This window comes from Ceratina calcarata, unplaced genomic scaffold, assembly GCF_001652005.2.
Source record: "Ceratina calcarata isolate Rehan_Ccalc_2016 unplaced genomic scaffold, ASM165200v1 scaffold78.2, whole genome shotgun sequence".
NCBI classification, from domain to species: Eukaryota; Metazoa; Arthropoda; class Insecta; order Hymenoptera; family Apidae; genus Ceratina; species Ceratina calcarata.
In genome coordinates, this window is record NW_017179105.1 from 613,635 (window position 1) to 628,738 (window position 15,104).

At 37.6% G+C, this 15,104-nt stretch overlaps 5 protein-coding genes across 10 annotated transcripts in view; 1 reads left to right on the forward strand and 4 right to left on the reverse strand.

The window, feature by feature from the left end:
- On the reverse strand, positions 1–3,222 carry LOC108630701 (heat shock 70 kDa protein cognate 4). The gene is made up of 3 exons (XM_018034133.2): positions 3,118–3,222; positions 2,550–2,763; positions 1–1,941 (listed from the first exon to the last, which is right to left on the reverse strand). Exons 2-3 carry the CDS (start codon positions 2,752–2,754, stop codon positions 212–214), a joined length of 1,935 nt encoding a protein of 644 aa, XP_017889622.1. The 5' UTR covers positions 2,755–2,763; positions 3,118–3,222; the 3' UTR covers positions 1–211.
- A 37-nt stretch (positions 3,223–3,259) lies between these two features.
- On the forward strand, positions 3,260–7,273 carry Mlh1 (DNA mismatch repair ATPase Mlh1). 5 transcript variants are annotated; one of them, XM_026818338.1, is made up of 9 exons: positions 3,373–4,298; positions 4,374–4,437; positions 4,498–4,697; positions 4,769–4,997; positions 5,061–5,262; positions 5,328–6,414; positions 6,484–6,547; positions 6,605–6,803; positions 6,869–7,273. In XM_026818338.1, exons 1-9 carry the CDS (start codon positions 4,186–4,188, stop codon positions 7,159–7,161), a joined length of 2,451 nt encoding a protein of 816 aa, XP_026674139.1. In that variant the 5' UTR covers positions 3,373–4,185; the 3' UTR covers positions 7,162–7,273. The 5 variants fall into 5 exon arrangements, with proteins under 5 accessions (XP_026674138.1, XP_026674137.1, XP_026674139.1 ...); XM_026818337.1 differs by having other exon boundaries at positions 3,260–3,453; positions 4,355–4,437; positions 6,484–6,803; XM_026818336.1 differs by having other exon boundaries at positions 3,372–4,298; positions 6,484–6,803.
- Positions 7,274–7,361: 88 nt separating this feature from the next.
- Roe1 (grpE protein homolog, mitochondrial Roe1) lies at positions 7,362–8,813 on the reverse strand. The gene is made up of 4 exons (XM_018034189.2): positions 8,590–8,813; positions 7,881–8,298; positions 7,714–7,797; positions 7,362–7,633 (listed from the first exon to the last, which is right to left on the reverse strand). Exons 1-4 carry the CDS (start codon positions 8,676–8,678, stop codon positions 7,526–7,528), a joined length of 699 nt encoding a protein of 232 aa, XP_017889678.1. The 5' UTR covers positions 8,679–8,813; the 3' UTR covers positions 7,362–7,525.
- Positions 8,814–8,904: 91 nt separating this feature from the next.
- On the reverse strand, positions 8,905–10,711 carry LOC108630729 (pre-mRNA-splicing factor ATP-dependent RNA helicase DHX15-like). The gene is made up of 3 exons (XM_026818342.1): positions 10,566–10,711; positions 10,340–10,502; positions 8,905–10,265 (listed from the first exon to the last, which is right to left on the reverse strand). The coding sequence occupies exons 1-3, from the start codon at positions 10,662–10,664 to the stop codon at positions 10,138–10,140; spliced, it is 390 nt and encodes a 129-aa protein (XP_026674143.1). The 5' UTR covers positions 10,665–10,711; the 3' UTR covers positions 8,905–10,137.
- Positions 10,712–10,713: 2 nt separating this feature from the next.
- Positions 10,714–15,104, reverse strand: part of LOC108630726 (DEAH-box helicase 15) — a 6,779-nt gene continuing 2,388 nt past the window's right edge. Inside the window, exons 1-9 of one of the 2 annotated variants that reach the window (XM_018034186.2) lie at positions 14,414–14,570; positions 13,531–13,886; positions 12,761–13,455; positions 12,451–12,681; positions 12,161–12,380; positions 11,911–12,033; positions 11,655–11,845; positions 11,429–11,591; positions 10,714–11,354 (exon numbers count right to left, since the gene is read on the reverse strand). In XM_018034186.2, coding sequence (XP_017889675.1) covers positions 11,227–11,354; positions 11,429–11,591; positions 11,655–11,845; positions 11,911–12,033; positions 12,161–12,380; positions 12,451–12,681; positions 12,761–13,455; positions 13,531–13,886; positions 14,414–14,463 — 2,157 coding nt within the window. In that variant the 5' untranslated portion in view covers positions 14,464–14,570 and the 3' untranslated portion in view covers positions 10,714–11,226. Of the gene's footprint in view, positions 11,355–11,428; positions 11,592–11,654; positions 11,846–11,910; positions 12,034–12,160; positions 12,381–12,450; positions 12,682–12,760; positions 13,456–13,530; positions 13,887–14,413; positions 14,571–15,104 lie in introns of those variants that run through there. The other variant, XM_018034185.2, reaches the window with a different exon arrangement.

Below are 15,104 nucleotides of genomic sequence, written 5' to 3' on the forward strand. Positions count from 1 at the left end.
AATTTAAATATATTTTTTACTAAGAAAAAAGTGTTTGTTACAAAATGTACATTTCGTTTGCGCAAACTATGGCAGTCTGATGTTGGTGACTACTGTACAAAGTTAAAAAGTAAATTAGATGAAAATGTTGACCAGAGTTTTATGGAGGATGCATGTTGCTATGGATGGTGTGGGTGGATGGTGACAGTTGCTATAGATGGCTATTGTGCGTTTAATCGACTTCCTCGATGGTTGGTCCGCCGCCAGCACCACCCCCGGTGTTGCCGCCTCCTGGGGCACCCGGGAATCCACCGGGCGCTCCACCGCCACCCTGATACAATTTCGTAACGATAGGATTGCAGACAGACTCCAGTTCCTTTTGTTTATCCGCGAATTCTTCCTTCTCCGCTAATTGGTTCGCGTCCAACCACGAGATCACTTCGTTGCATTTCTCGATGACCTTCTGCTTGTCCGAAGCATCGATCTTGCCCTGAATCTTCTCATCCTCCATAGTGCTCTTCATGTTGAAGCAGTAAGACTCCAGTGCGTTCTTCGCACTTATCCTCTCCCGTTGTTGTTCGTCCTCGTTGCGGTATCTTTCAGCCTCGTTCACCATTCTCTCGATGTCGTCCTTCGACAATCGACCCTTGTCGTTGGTGATGGTGATCTTGTTCTCTTTGCCAGTCGATTTCTCAATGGCAGACACGTTCAGGATTCCGTTAGCGTCGATGTCGAACGTAACTTCGATTTGAGGTACGCCTCTAGGCGCGGGTGGAATGCCGACGAGCTCGAACTTGCCGAGGAGGTTGTTGTCCCTCGTCATAGCTCTCTCTCCTTCGTACACTTGAATCAGGACGCCAGGCTGATTATCAGAATAGGTGGTAAACGTCTGAGTCTGTTTGGTTGGTATTGTGGTGTTCCTCTTGATCAATGTTGTCATCACACCGCCGGCAGTCTCGATACCAAGCGACAGAGGCGTGACATCCAGGAGCAAAAGATCTTGGACTTGCTCCGACTTGTCGCCGTGGAGGATGGCAGCCTGGACAGCTGCACCGTAGGCGACAGCCTCGTCGGGATTGATGGACTTGTTCAGTTCTTTGCCGTTGAAGAAATCTTGAAGTAGTTTCTGAATCTTTGGTATCCTGGTAGAACCACCGACTAGAACGATGCTATGAACCTGGCTCTTGTCCATCTTCGCGTCCCGCAGGGCCTTCTCCACCGGTTCCAACGTACTCCTGAACAGATCCGCGCATAGCTCCTCAAACCTGGCCCTGGTAACGGACGTGTAGAAGTCGACACCCTCGAACAAAGAATCGATCTCGATGCTGGCCTGCGTCGACGAGCTCAGAGTCCTCTTCGCCCTCTCACAGGCCGTTCTCAAGCGCCTAAGAGCCCTCTTGTTAGTACTCAGGTCTTTCTTGTACTTCCTCTTGAACTCCTGAACGAAGTGGTTGACCATTCGATTGTCGAAGTCCTCGCCACCGAGATGTGTGTCGCCAGCCGTTGATTTCACTTCGAAGATGCCGTCTTCGATGGTCAAAATCGACACATCGAAGGTGCCACCTCCCAGGTCGAAGATCAACACGTTCTTCTCGCCAGATGTTTTCTTATCGAGACCATAAGCGATCGCCGCCGCAGTTGGTTCGTTGATGATCCTTAGAACATTCAGACCTGCTATCGCTCCCGCGTCTTTGGTGGCTTGTCTTTGCGAGTCATTGAAATACGCTGGTACGGTGATGACGGCGTTGGTAACGGTATTGCCTAAATACGCTTCAGCTGTTTCCTTCATCTTCGTCAGTACCATCGACGACACTTCTTCGGGGAAGAAGGTCTTTGTCTCACCCTTGTACGAAACCTTGATTTTCGGTTTGCCACCATCGTTCACCACCGTGAATGGCCAGTGTTTCATATCACTCTGTACCGTTGAATCATCGAAACGACGGCCAATCAGCCTCTTCGCGTCTGTAGGAGTATAAAATATATTTATTTTATCGAGAATTGCACTCAAAAGTATAGTAATGTTAATTGGGATGTTAAGGATAGTGAATTGTGTAATTACGTGTTTCTATTAGTCTGCTAAAATGAAACGGACATTTAGTAATGTTAATAAGAATGTGTATTAATGAAGTCTGTAATTACGTGTTTCCTATTAGTGTCTCCTCTTCGTTTTTCCTTGTGATTAATAAAACTTAGCACACACGTGAAAAAATTTAAAAAACGGAAAATAAATAATGACCGTCGCACAAGAGTGTATTGGGAAACATAAAGAAACACGTCGCGTCGCTCTAAATACTGAGAATAAAGAGGACAGTGCACAGGATTATGCAAGGTCAGTTATGAAATCGCAATAATGTTACAAATGCGAATTGGCGAAGCAAAATTTTCCACTACATATACAAAGTGGAATACGTTGGACGTACACATTTTCTATTTATACTCTATTACGTAACGCAAGTGTATACGGAGTTTTAAAAAGAAGACATAAAATTTTCCATCGATGTGTAAGAATGACGTAAAGTATAAAGGAAGATGATGACAGGATAGTGAAATTTCGGTATGAATTCACTTACCGAAAATGGTGTTGTTGGGGTTCATCGCGACCTGGTTTTTGGCCGCGTCGCCGATCAGCCTTTCGGTGTCAGTGAAGGCGACATAACTCGGCGTTGTCCTATTCCCCTGATCATTCGCGATGATCTCCACCTTTCCATGCTGGAAGACACCCACACACGAGTATGTAGTGCCCAAATCAATTCCAATTGCTGGGACCTTTGACATTTTGTCTTGCTATGGACAGAAGAATCGAATAAAATTAGTCAACAAACGCGTTGATGAGAAACGACAAAACTTTTTCAATTTAAAAACGTAACGAGTCTGATCGCACGTACTAAGTCTGACAAAGCGACCACCGGTTAACGAAAAACACCCAACAAACACAGAAACGCGAATAACCGTGCCCGAAATCCAACGGAAAAACTTTTAATCAAACCATCTTCTAAATGATGAAACAAACGAACTGTATACATGATGCAACTTCAACTAAGTTAGCACAACGTTTACCCGGTTCGCGAATCGATTCAATGAAAGATACACCAGCACGAAATAAATTAAAACTTAATTATTATATCTAAATACACGTACCTCTTGTATAATTCGCTTCGTATATGCTTCAGTAAATCGCAGTCTTGTAAGTCGCACGTAAGTGCAATGTTCACTCTTCGCTTTCTATTCTTGTTCTCGCCCAGCGACGGAACGCGCGCTCTTTTAATACCCAAAGCCCGCGTTTCGAGAAATTTCTGAAAATGACCAATCACGGCAGCCCGTCGACTCGGCGACGCGCTACCATTGGCTGAAACTTCTCGATGCACCTAGAATAGACACAGATGCAAGATAGATACGCGACCTTATGGGAGAGACAGAGACACCGCTATGTATTAATTAAGTATAGAAAGTGCTGGAACGTTCAAGCTGATTCAGGTATTTAGGCACAATCCATTCGATTATAATTAGCACGATTCAAATCGTTTCTTATTTATTCGAATTGTTCAAATTACATAAATCAATATTAATAAGACTCATGGAAAATTATACGAACGAACCGAATAAATGTATTTATATGCGATTTCGAGGAAGTTATTCGATGATCGCGCCGAAAATAAATTTACTTATATCATATCTTATATAAAGTTGAACTTTGAAGTGTGCTTTGATATACATACATATGTATTAAAAATACATCGAATTTATCTCTGATATGACATTTGTTCATATCCGCAATGCTCTAATATATATAATTATGCACTTAGTAATGATGCTATTTATCTGATGAATCTTGACTCTTCTTGATTGTTTGAATTAATCAATAATTCAGTACTAATAAGAGTAGGATCCTTATTTTGAACTGCAGTTGTTCATTTTTTTAGACTCGATCTGACAGATCTAACATATACTGTACGTAATTTTGTATTCAAACGTACAGCGCGAAAGTAGTGTTCGAACACCTGCGAAATAGAATGTTTTAAGAAAAGTGCAGATTTCTGTGAAATTTACATCGTAATTTCAATTCCATTTTCCGATAATGTAAATTTATTAATGTATCGTTGTATATCGTAACTGGAACATATATCGTAAAGTCATCTAACATAAAATTTGGCTGTTGTTATTGCTTTTCGATGCTTCGGTGAAAATCTAGGACTCGTGTTGTTGAAAATGAACGAACCAGCGAAAATCAGGCAGTTAGACGAAGTTGTGGTGAATAGAATTGCAGCTGGCGAAGTAATACAAAGACCAGCAAACGCGTTAAAAGAATTAATAGAGAACAGGTTAGACATTTGAGAACTCGTTGTCTTGTGTATGCATTTCCTTCATGTTTTTATAGATAACGTCGAATGTTCCAGTTTAGACGCTAAAGCAACTAATATACAGATTTTGACCAAAGAAGGCGGATTAAAATTATTACAGGTAGTTGCCTCAACTCTTGAGTGAAAAATTCATTACTTAATCCTAATTTAATGATGATAGATTCAAGATAATGGGACAGGCATCAGGAAAGAGGACATGGATATTGTCTGTGCAAGGTTTACTACAAGTAAATTACAGACATTTGAAGATCTTCAGGCGATAACGACGTTTGGATTTCGTGGTGAAGCTTTAGCAAGCATAAGTCACGTTTCACTTTTAACAATTATTACAAAGACTGCGAATGAAAAGTGTGCTTATAAGTACGTTCAAGTTGGACAATCTTTTTCAAACCTCGGAGGAAATTGTCTAAAAAATTTCTTCTTTTTATTAGAGCATCGTATGTCGACAGCAAATTAAAAGGGCCACTTCAACCGTGTGCTGGAAATCAAGGCACTACGATAAAGATTGAGAATCTGTTTTATAATGTCGCGACCAGGAGAAAGGCTCTGTCAAGTCCTGCTGATGAATTGAGCAAAATCACAGATGTAGTTACAAAGTATGCGGTACATAATCCTACTGTGGGATTTACATTGAAGAAGCATGGTGAACCTACACCCCAGGTACTTCATCGTAAGGGAAAAGTTGTCGGATTAAAATGGATTAAACATTTGTTTTACAACTAGATCCGTACACCACACGTTTCTACAAAAATGAGTAACGTAAGAATACTGTATGGTAATCCTGTAGCCCGTGAATTGTTAGAAGTGGAACTTGAAGACACGAAGTACAAATTTAAAGTGCATGGTTTGATAACGAACCCGAATTACAGTAACAAGAAATTGGTGTTTCTTTTGTTTATCAACAACAGACTGGTAGAATCTTCTTGTAAGTTTCGAAGTGTTCGAATAAGATGCTTTTATCGAAGGAAACTGAGCTCGATCTTTTTACAGCGATTCGAAAAATGTTAGAAGAACTCTATACAGTTTACCTTCCAAAGAAGACCTATCCATGGTGTTACATATCATTAGAAATTGAACCGCAGAACGTCGATGTAAACGTCCATCCGACGAAACACGAAGTGAAATTTCTTCACGAGGATTCTATCATCGAAAAGATACGGCTAGCTTTGGATGAGAAGTTATCGAGAAACAGCGGTTCGAGAACATTTTACGTACAAGCACATCTACCAAAGACCGATATTACCAATGATGTTTTAAAAGAAGTTCTACCTGTAGACGAGAAAGATAAAACTCAGAAACTTCATCCGAAACAAATGATCAGAATTAACGCGTCTGTTCAAAAGTTAGACAAATTTAATTTTACCGTCCATGCGGCAGTGCAAGATGCTAGAGACGATGATAATAAACCTACATGTAGCAAGTCAAGTAATATATTACAAAATGAAGATATTTTAAAAATTGATGAAGAGGAGAAAGATGTGAAGGAACTAACGTTAGAGAAATCAAATACTCCATGGAATAGTATTCTAGATACAACTCCAGCCAAAATTGATTCTGCAGTTTCTAATTTAGACAGATCTAACGAAAATGTCAATAGAGATGAGAATGAATTAAGCCTTTTAGATGTTCTCGAATTTGACGATGATGATTTTGATGAAACGAAAGATGAGTCTATGAAAAAAGATTGTACCGACGTCATCGCGGATAAAGCGCGCCAACAGATATACAAACGTTTTGGGAATACAAACTCCCAGGAACAAAACGATCCAAAAGGAAGCAGTCCATTTGAAGAACTTGAAAGTAGTACACCTAATGAAGCGCAAACTTCTGTGGCTCAAACATCTGAAGAAACTGCTAAAAGAGTTGTACCTGAATTTAAGTCACGTTCAATAAACAATTTTGTAAGGGAAGTAAGATTAACAAGTGTGTTAAAAATGCGTAAAGAATTGGAGGATGATTGTCACGAAAGTCTCATGCACATATTATCGGAATTAACTTTCGTCGGCTGCATAGATCAGTCTTCCGCTTTGATTCAAAGTGGAGTCAATTTATACCTTTGCAACACGACAAAATTAATGTGAGTATCGATCGTACATGTCTTCGAATATCTGTACATAGAAAGTAAGAAATATCTTTTTTTATTTAGCGAGAAACTATTTTACCAAATTATGGTGTTCGATTTTGCGAATTATGGAGTCATCAAATTCTCGGTAAATATATCGATTGACGAAGTTATTATCACGTTGTACGTTGCATTTACTTTTCAGGAACCAATTTCTTTATACGATTTAGCTATGTTAGCATTAGATAGCGAGGAAGCTGGATGGTCGGAGAATTATGGACCTAAAAATAAATTAGCTGAATCTGCTAAGGACCTTCTACTGGAGAAAGCAGATATGTTAAATGAGTATTTTTCTATCGTGTTAGATAAAAAAGGAAATTTAAAATCTCTACCAGTATTATTAGGTATATATTTTAATAAAATATCCATATATTTTAATTGAAATATACAATACGATCTTCTTTTCCAGAGAAATATTTTCCTAGTCAGGCTGACCTGCCCCTTTATGTACTACGCTTAGCTACGCAAGTAGACTGGAAATCGGAATCTGCGTGTTTTAGAAGTATTTGCAAAGAAACTGCAAGATATTATAGCCACATAAGTGCCATGCACGATACTCATGATTGGAAATATATAACAGAACATGTCTTGTATACAGCGATTAAGGAAAGCTTTTATCCTCCGAAAAACTTTGCTCACGACTCGACAGTATTACAAATAGCTAGTTTACCGGATTTGTACAAGGTATTTGAAAGGTGCTAGACTGCTATGATAAAAGTTCCTTAAGCATACTATATAATAACTTTTTATACTACTTTTTACGGAATGTGATACATACAAAGTATGGTACAATAAAAAAAATTATTTGTTTAAATACATACAAATCTATTTGCATCAATCAAAGAAACATAAAAATTTATGTATATTACAGTTGCTTTATAACTTAATAGAATAACAACAAGTTCAGTTTTTATAAAATTTATGCACTGTTCTTCCTTTCTATATCGACTCCGTGTAATATTATACTTTGATGTATTACATATAAATTTAAATTACAATATATATGCGCCAATAGTTTATTCACGGATTCGAGGGATTCCATTTAAATTGACATTACAATTATAAATTATCCCTTGGCAACGCCAACTAACGCTGGTCTTACAACGCGTTCGTGTAACTTATAGCCCAATTTAGATACAACTACAATTGTGCCTGGTGCTTTACCTTCAACCTCCTATGCAAAAGTGTATTCTTAACGTTATTTAATGCAATTATAAACTTCGTTTCGTATTAAAGAAATCATGTTTATGTTACCTGTTGAAATAATGCTTCGTGCTGATTAGGATCAAACTTTTCATTCAGAGGGTTCAATGAAACCAGCCCATGCTTTTTAAAGACCTATAGAAAAGTTTGAAAGTAATAATTTTGATCTCATTCTCTTATCACAATAGAATATAATTCAGTTAGATTTCCTTATTTACTTTATGCAATTGTGCTTCTGTCATCCTTAAGCCTTCATACAAAGTCTTTAAATGAGGATTCTTTTCTGTAAGCTCATCCTTTGGTACACTTTCTGTGGCTTTACCTAATATGTCTGCTACTTCTAAGAGATCCTTGCAAAAACCTTGGATACCAAACAATTTTGCATCGTCAATTTGTTTCGTTAACCTAATTCTAAGATTCTCTCCCTCTGCAAGAGCTCTTTTATATTTATCTTTCAATTCTTCTTCCTGAGTTTTCAATTCTGCCAGCTCTTTATTGAGAAGCTCAATATCTGCTCTAAACTTCTTCTCATTTTCGGTCTCTAGTGTTGGAGTTTCTGAAGATTCCGATTTCTTTTCTTCTGTAATTGTACTATACTCTTGCCGTCGCCAAGAAATGAACGATGGTTGTGATAGCCTTTAAACAAATTATTTATATTATTTTTTATTGTCGGATGAGGAACCCGAAATGAATCATTGATGCGGCTTTCGTATATTTATTAGAATATCAAGTGTTACAAAAGTATTATATGAATTTCAGAAAAATAAGATTAGATTCGTCAAGTGTATTATAATTTTGTTTGAAATATAAGAAAGTAGCAAGTAGTATCGTTTAGTAGCTTAACCTCTGTGTACATGTTGTAATATGTGTTTAAACGGTTGCACATGTTTGACGAATATAATAAATTAGAGAACTTACGAGTCTTACCTAAGTAAAATATTCTTATTTATATTATGCAAGCTATCAACTGTGACACGAGTGAATCTCGCTGAGACCGGTATCACGAACGATGCCATAGCTCTTTTAATTTCATGAAAATTGGTGGTAAATGATGAAACCCAGCGATCCTCGTGCTTTCTCAGTGGTTCTCAAACGGCTCTTTCGACATAACACTCGCGATAAGAAAAAGAATTTCACCGCTATTGTAAGAGCTTTTTTGATCCGTTACGTAAAATGTATGATGCAATATTCGATGAAACGCTTGACGAATTCATAGAAATTATATTAATTATAATCGGCAAGTATTTTCAATATTTTATTGGAATGAAGTGGTACAATACAATGAGAACTTCGCGATCAGAAATCTCGTAATGCTGTGTTCTTTCGAATACCTGCGCGGAATATCTTTTTATTTACAAAAGAAACGAAATTCTCGTTCAATCGTTTAATGATAGAGTGATGTAAAAATCGTGAAATTAAACTCTCATTAGCGAAAGCAATTTTGTAGTATCTGGAACTATTTAAAAATTATAAATTCTAAACAAGCTAGAAAGAATTCAATGTGTATGAATGATATCCTAAAATTAATGAAATCACTGTTATTCGGGCAATAGTTAGGCGCAATCCCCTTTTAATTACTCGCAATTTTGTATAAGAATAATTCGATTCTTAAAACTTATTACGTAGCTTCCATATTACGATTTTATTTCCCATGGTTGGAATTAGTCTTCAGTCATCGTTAATCGTGTAAAATGACAACATAATTGTACTGATTGTAAAACAAAAAAAAAACAGAGAAAACCAATATATAATATAGTATTTGCACATTTTCGATCGTGATAATAAATATGTGATATCGCCACGGATACGTACATGTTGAGAAGGTGAAATATGCACCACTGCTTAATTTTAAGAGAGAAAAACAGGGTAGAATGTGTTCAAGGTTCACGTGAAGATCATTGCCCTCCGATTATCGATAGCAAGCATTGTATGTATCTTAATCTGGCATACTTGTTCAACATTTAATACAAAAATTAATCTATTCTTTTATCTAGTATTACATTTCGAGTGTGCAGACGTTGATCAACAAATTCTACCAGTAAAATTACTTAGTCACTAAACTCCTTTTTTTTAAATGTACATAAATAAACAATTTATCAATCAACTATGACTTCCGCGTGCCTTCTAGCAGATTAAAGGACAATTCTCATTTTATGTTTCACGTTTACGATTAGAATTACTTCTACGAACATTGAAAACTTCCTCGGCACACGAGCCTAAAAAAATGTACAAGTTAAAGCTTGTACAAAATTAGAAACGTTCGTTAAAATTTGTCTTTTTCTTTACATTCAGTTTTTTTGAAGTGAAAATACAGAGCAGACGGCTGCTCTTTCGGCTGTGTCTCGTAATGTTTAATGTATGTGGTTTCGTTTGGCTGTATATTTGAAAAAATCGAGTGTTCAACTCGACGGCGAAAATAGATCGTGTTATCAATCGCTCGACACCATTTTTGAAGATAGCTAAAATATATAAGGGTTAGAATCCTTCCTGGTACTGTTTAGAGTCTAACTTTGTTTGAATCACTTCCAATTGTCGTTTCGCCTCGCATTGGGGGAAGTTTTGTAAATCGTAATATTGTGGTGCTATTTTCAACAACCAGTCAGCTGGAAAAGGAAAGATGGTTAAAATTATACTACAAAATCAAATGCTTTTCGTACGGCCAATAAGTATAACTTACGTTTGATATCAGTAACTGTTCTGATATAATTTTTGGTCGTAAGCACGAACTCGTTATAAATCACCCACTCGGGTTTATGATCCAAGCAACTGCTCGGATGAAGCTGTACAATTTGATTATCTTTGATGGTCAAATAATGACCTGTCCTCTCTAAATGAGCCACCTAGCACCGACAGAAAGTATAATTAATACTAGTCATTCGTAGAGCAATTTTATTATTACTTACCTGCATGAAGAAACCGTTCACAAGTGCCTTTCTGATATTGATATAGTAATCCTTTGATGTGAAATCCGTCGATGTACGTTTTAGACAAAATCTGTCCATTATTCTACTTAGTTGTTGCCTAACATTGTCACCGCTTTTTAAAGATCGGTAATACAAAAATTAATCTATTCTTTTATCTAGTATTACATTTCGAGTGTGCAGACGTTGATCAACAAATTCTACCAGTAAAATTACTTAGTCACTAAACTCCTTTTTTTTAAATGTACATAAATAAACAATTTATCAATCAACTATGACTTCCGCGTGCCTTCTAGCAGATTAAAGGACAATTCTCATTTTATGTTTCACGTTTACGATTAGAATTACTTCTACGAACATTGAAAACTTCCTCGGCACACGAGCCTAAAAAAATGTACAAGTTAAAGCTTGTACAAAATTAGAAACGTTCGTTAAAATTTGTCTTTTTCTTTACATTCAGTTTTTTTGAAGTGAAAATACAGAGCAGACGGCTGCTCTTTCGGCTGTGTCTCGTAATGTTTAATGTATGTGGTTTCGTTTGGCTGTATATTTGAAAAAATCGAGTGTTCAACTCGACGGCGAAAATAGATCGTGTTATCAATCGCTCGACACCATTTTTGAAGATAGCTAAAATATATAAGGGTTAGAATCCTTCCTGGTACTGTTTAGAGTCTAACTTTGTTTGAATCACTTCCAATTGTCGTTTCGCCTCGCATTGGGGGAAGTTTTGTAAATCGTAATATTGTGGTGCTATTTTCAACAACCAGTCAGCTGGAAAAGGAAAGATGGTTAAAATTATACTACAAAATCAAATGCTTTTCGTACGGCCAATAAGTATAACTTACGTTTGATATCAGTAACTGTTCTGATATAATTTTTGGTCGTAAGCACGAACTCGTTATAAATCACCCACTCGGGTTTATGATCCAAGCAACTGCTCGGATGAAGCTGTACAATTTGATTATCTTTGATGGTCAAATAATGACCTGTCCTCTCTAAATGAGCCACCTAGCACCGACAGAAAGTATAATTAATACTAGTCATTCGTAGAGCAATTTTATTATTACTTACCTGCATGAAGAAACCGTTCACAAGTGCCTTTCTGATATTGATATAGTAATCCTTTGATGTGAAATCCGTCGATGTACGTTTTAGACAAAATCTGTCCATTATTCTACTTAGTTGTTGCCTAACATTGTCACCGCTTTTTAAAGATCGGTAATTAACGAAATTGTCGTAACACCACTGAGGGTCTTCGAAATCTGTAGCAAAAAAGAGATTAGAATCGTAATATAATGAAGACGAAATCAAAGCTTCGGACACTTACTTTGTTTAAAAGCGTGATACACGTTTAATAACGTCAAGTGATCTCCGTCGATATGTGCAAATCGCATTTTAGCATCGTCGGCGGCCTTCTTCGATTCATTCGGCCTCACAAAACACTGCGGGACTAATACAATATCAATCATCAATTTAAAACCACGTTACCTGACCATGATCCTGACTTTATCGTATTAAAATTACTTTAAACATAAACCTAACAACGTACATATCGACACTTTTTTTTAATACTTTACCTGACAACATGGCAGTAATGCTCAGTATCTCGTTACTGCAGTTATGATTGCACGATGCGATGAGCATCTTCGCTAGTTGCGGATCCAATGGAAACTCTGCCATGACAGCACCCAAATCGGTCAGGTTTCCATCGTCGTCCAAAGCAGCTAAATAATTAAGTAGTTCCAAAGCTCTCATGAGAGTCTCTGGCGCAGGCGGGTCCATGAAGTCAAAATGTACCTATAGAAAAAGATGAAGTGAAAATGATTACAAATAAAAATCTAAAAGTGAATCTTTAAGAAATACATACCAAATCGTCGATACCCAGTTTTTTTAATTGTAACACAACGCTTCCGAGATTGGATCTCAAAATCTCAGGATAAGTGTTATCTTGCATTTCATTCTTATATGCTTTCTCGGTGTATAATCGGAAACATTTGCCCGGTCTAGTTCGGCCAGCTCTGCCAGCCCTTTGCTGAGCAGAAGCTTTGCTGATAGGGGAAACCAGAAGAGACTCTACACGAATTCTGGGATTATACACCTGTTGAAACATAAGGTAAAAATTAAGTATACCGTCACGCATTTCAAAAGATCCAGCGGCCAAGAATCGTTGATGATACCTTCTGCTTTGCGAATCCGGGATCTATCACGAACACGACGCCGTCGATGGTTAAAGACGTTTCTGCGATATTAGTAGAAACCACTACTTTTCTACCGATAGCACCATTAGGTTTCGTAGGCGGTGCTGGCTCGAAAATTCTCTGCTGGAGGTTCGGAGGTAGCGTAGAATAGAGCGGTATGCACTTGAGCTCGCCCACCTCCGGACCTAGATTATCCATTTCTCTTTTGATTCTTTTGCATGCTTCCTCTATTTCTTCTTGACCAGTTAAGAACAGAAGCAAATCCCCTGCCACTTCTTCGCACATGTGTATCTGAATAACAGTCCTGATAGCAGCCTCTAGGTAATCCCTCTCCGGTTCAGGCGTATAAAATATCTCAACAGGATGAGTTCTGCCAGGTACGTTCATTAAAGGTGCATTATCGAAATACTGTTGAAATTTGCCAGCATCCAAGGTCGCACTCATGATCACAAGCTTCAAATCTGGCCTCTGTTTGATCACTTCTTTTAACACACCCATAAGCAAGTCTGTGGCTAAAGTTCTTTCATGAGCTTCGTCTAACAGTATCACTTGGTAGGCATCCAACATAGGATCTGACATGCCTTCGCGAAGAAGCATACCGTCGGTCATGTATTTCAATACAGTTTTTAGGGAACTGCAATCTTCGAAACGAATACTGTACCCTACTTCTTGACCTATTTTCAAGAATCAATTATTAGGACAAAAATCGGAAAATTCCTGCTGTCTGAGAAAAGAAAAATATTATATACCTAGCGCAACATCCATTTCTTCCGAAACTCTTTGTGCGACAGACATAGCTGCCACTCTCCTCGGCTGAGTACATGCTACACCTTTCGGGCCTATACATCTTGAATATTCCACACACCATTGCGGTATTTGCGTAGTTTTACCCGATCCCGTCTCTCCGACAAGTACAATACATTGATGTTGTGCTAACAGCCTCATAAAATCCGTACGGTATTCGAATACAGGCAAGGTAATTCTCTTTTTATAAAACTCATGATATCGTGGTGTGTAAGGCAAACCATTATAAGGGTTCAATTGAACTTGATTTTTCGGTGCTGTCGAGGGTATAGTAGTACTGTTGGATGTGGTTGACCCATCTCTGTGAAGCAACAATTACGAAAACCATTTCTTTCATTATAAATTACACGTAACGGTAAAACAGCACGCGCGTGACAAAATAATGGTAGTTAAGAAAACTTGATTGCTCGTATCATCTGGATAAAAAATAAATGATATTGAAGACTGTTTTGTGTTAATTATTACACGCGGAAGTTTTCTGAGTATCGTTTCCGAATTTCTCCAAAAAAATACAATGTATAAGTCATCGTGCTCGTGGTAGAAGAAATTCAGTTGAGAACCTTTACGGACGAGTTGACCAAACAAGTCGACAGCAACAGAAAGGATTTGTCTCGCGAATGGAAGAGCTTTCTCTTAATAAGATTCTTCGATCCTATCGTTATTCGAACAATCAAGCCTCGTTTGCGTAGATCATCTTCGAACTCGAAAACAAAGATCCGTTGAACGAGGTGCGCGAGAGAATCGGGAAAACTTGTGGCAATGCACATGGCAAAATAGTTTCGTCGTGACTTTTCACTATTACGATTAAAAACTTATCAAAACACTCACGGTTTCCGTTTAACATACGGGTCCACGACCTCGATCCTCCGTTTGGACATAATTCTTTTGTCCCTCCGCAGGCAAGCAAAGCAAAATTTGTTTACGAACTTCCACACAAGGCGTCACAAAATGGCAAACTAACTGGCTAAACCTTCCCAACCGTGATCGGGAGAAGCAACAAGAGATGGAGCTATGGATACCGTTGCGAACCCCCCCTCTTTATTCTCCTCATTTCTCAACATTTGTTAGTGCATAATACATTAAATTAAATTAAATTAAATTAATGAAATACATTTGACATACGTCTCTCAAGTTTCATTAAGATATCTATCCTACATACTTTATGTCGAATTGTGTCCCTTAAATGTTTTGTCGAAGAGTAATCAGGGAAAATGTTTATTGCAAAATCTTTTTTTTTCAAACGCTTCAGACAAAAGTGGTAACTATAGTTGTTAGATACAAAAAAGGCCCGACGCAATTTTCTTTTAATTCCACTTGTCCAAGAATGATAAATAAAATAATTAATCGATTAGTCCTAAAGTATTCGAGATAGAAGACAATTGTATGTATATGACTTTTTTCGCAGGTAATAACAGTACCTACAACTTTTATTGGAAGTATACTTCGAAATTCTGAGAAAAAAAGTTTTATTTTTTCCGAGATTTTGTCAAGGGGTAAAAATTTTTTCGCTACCGTCAAT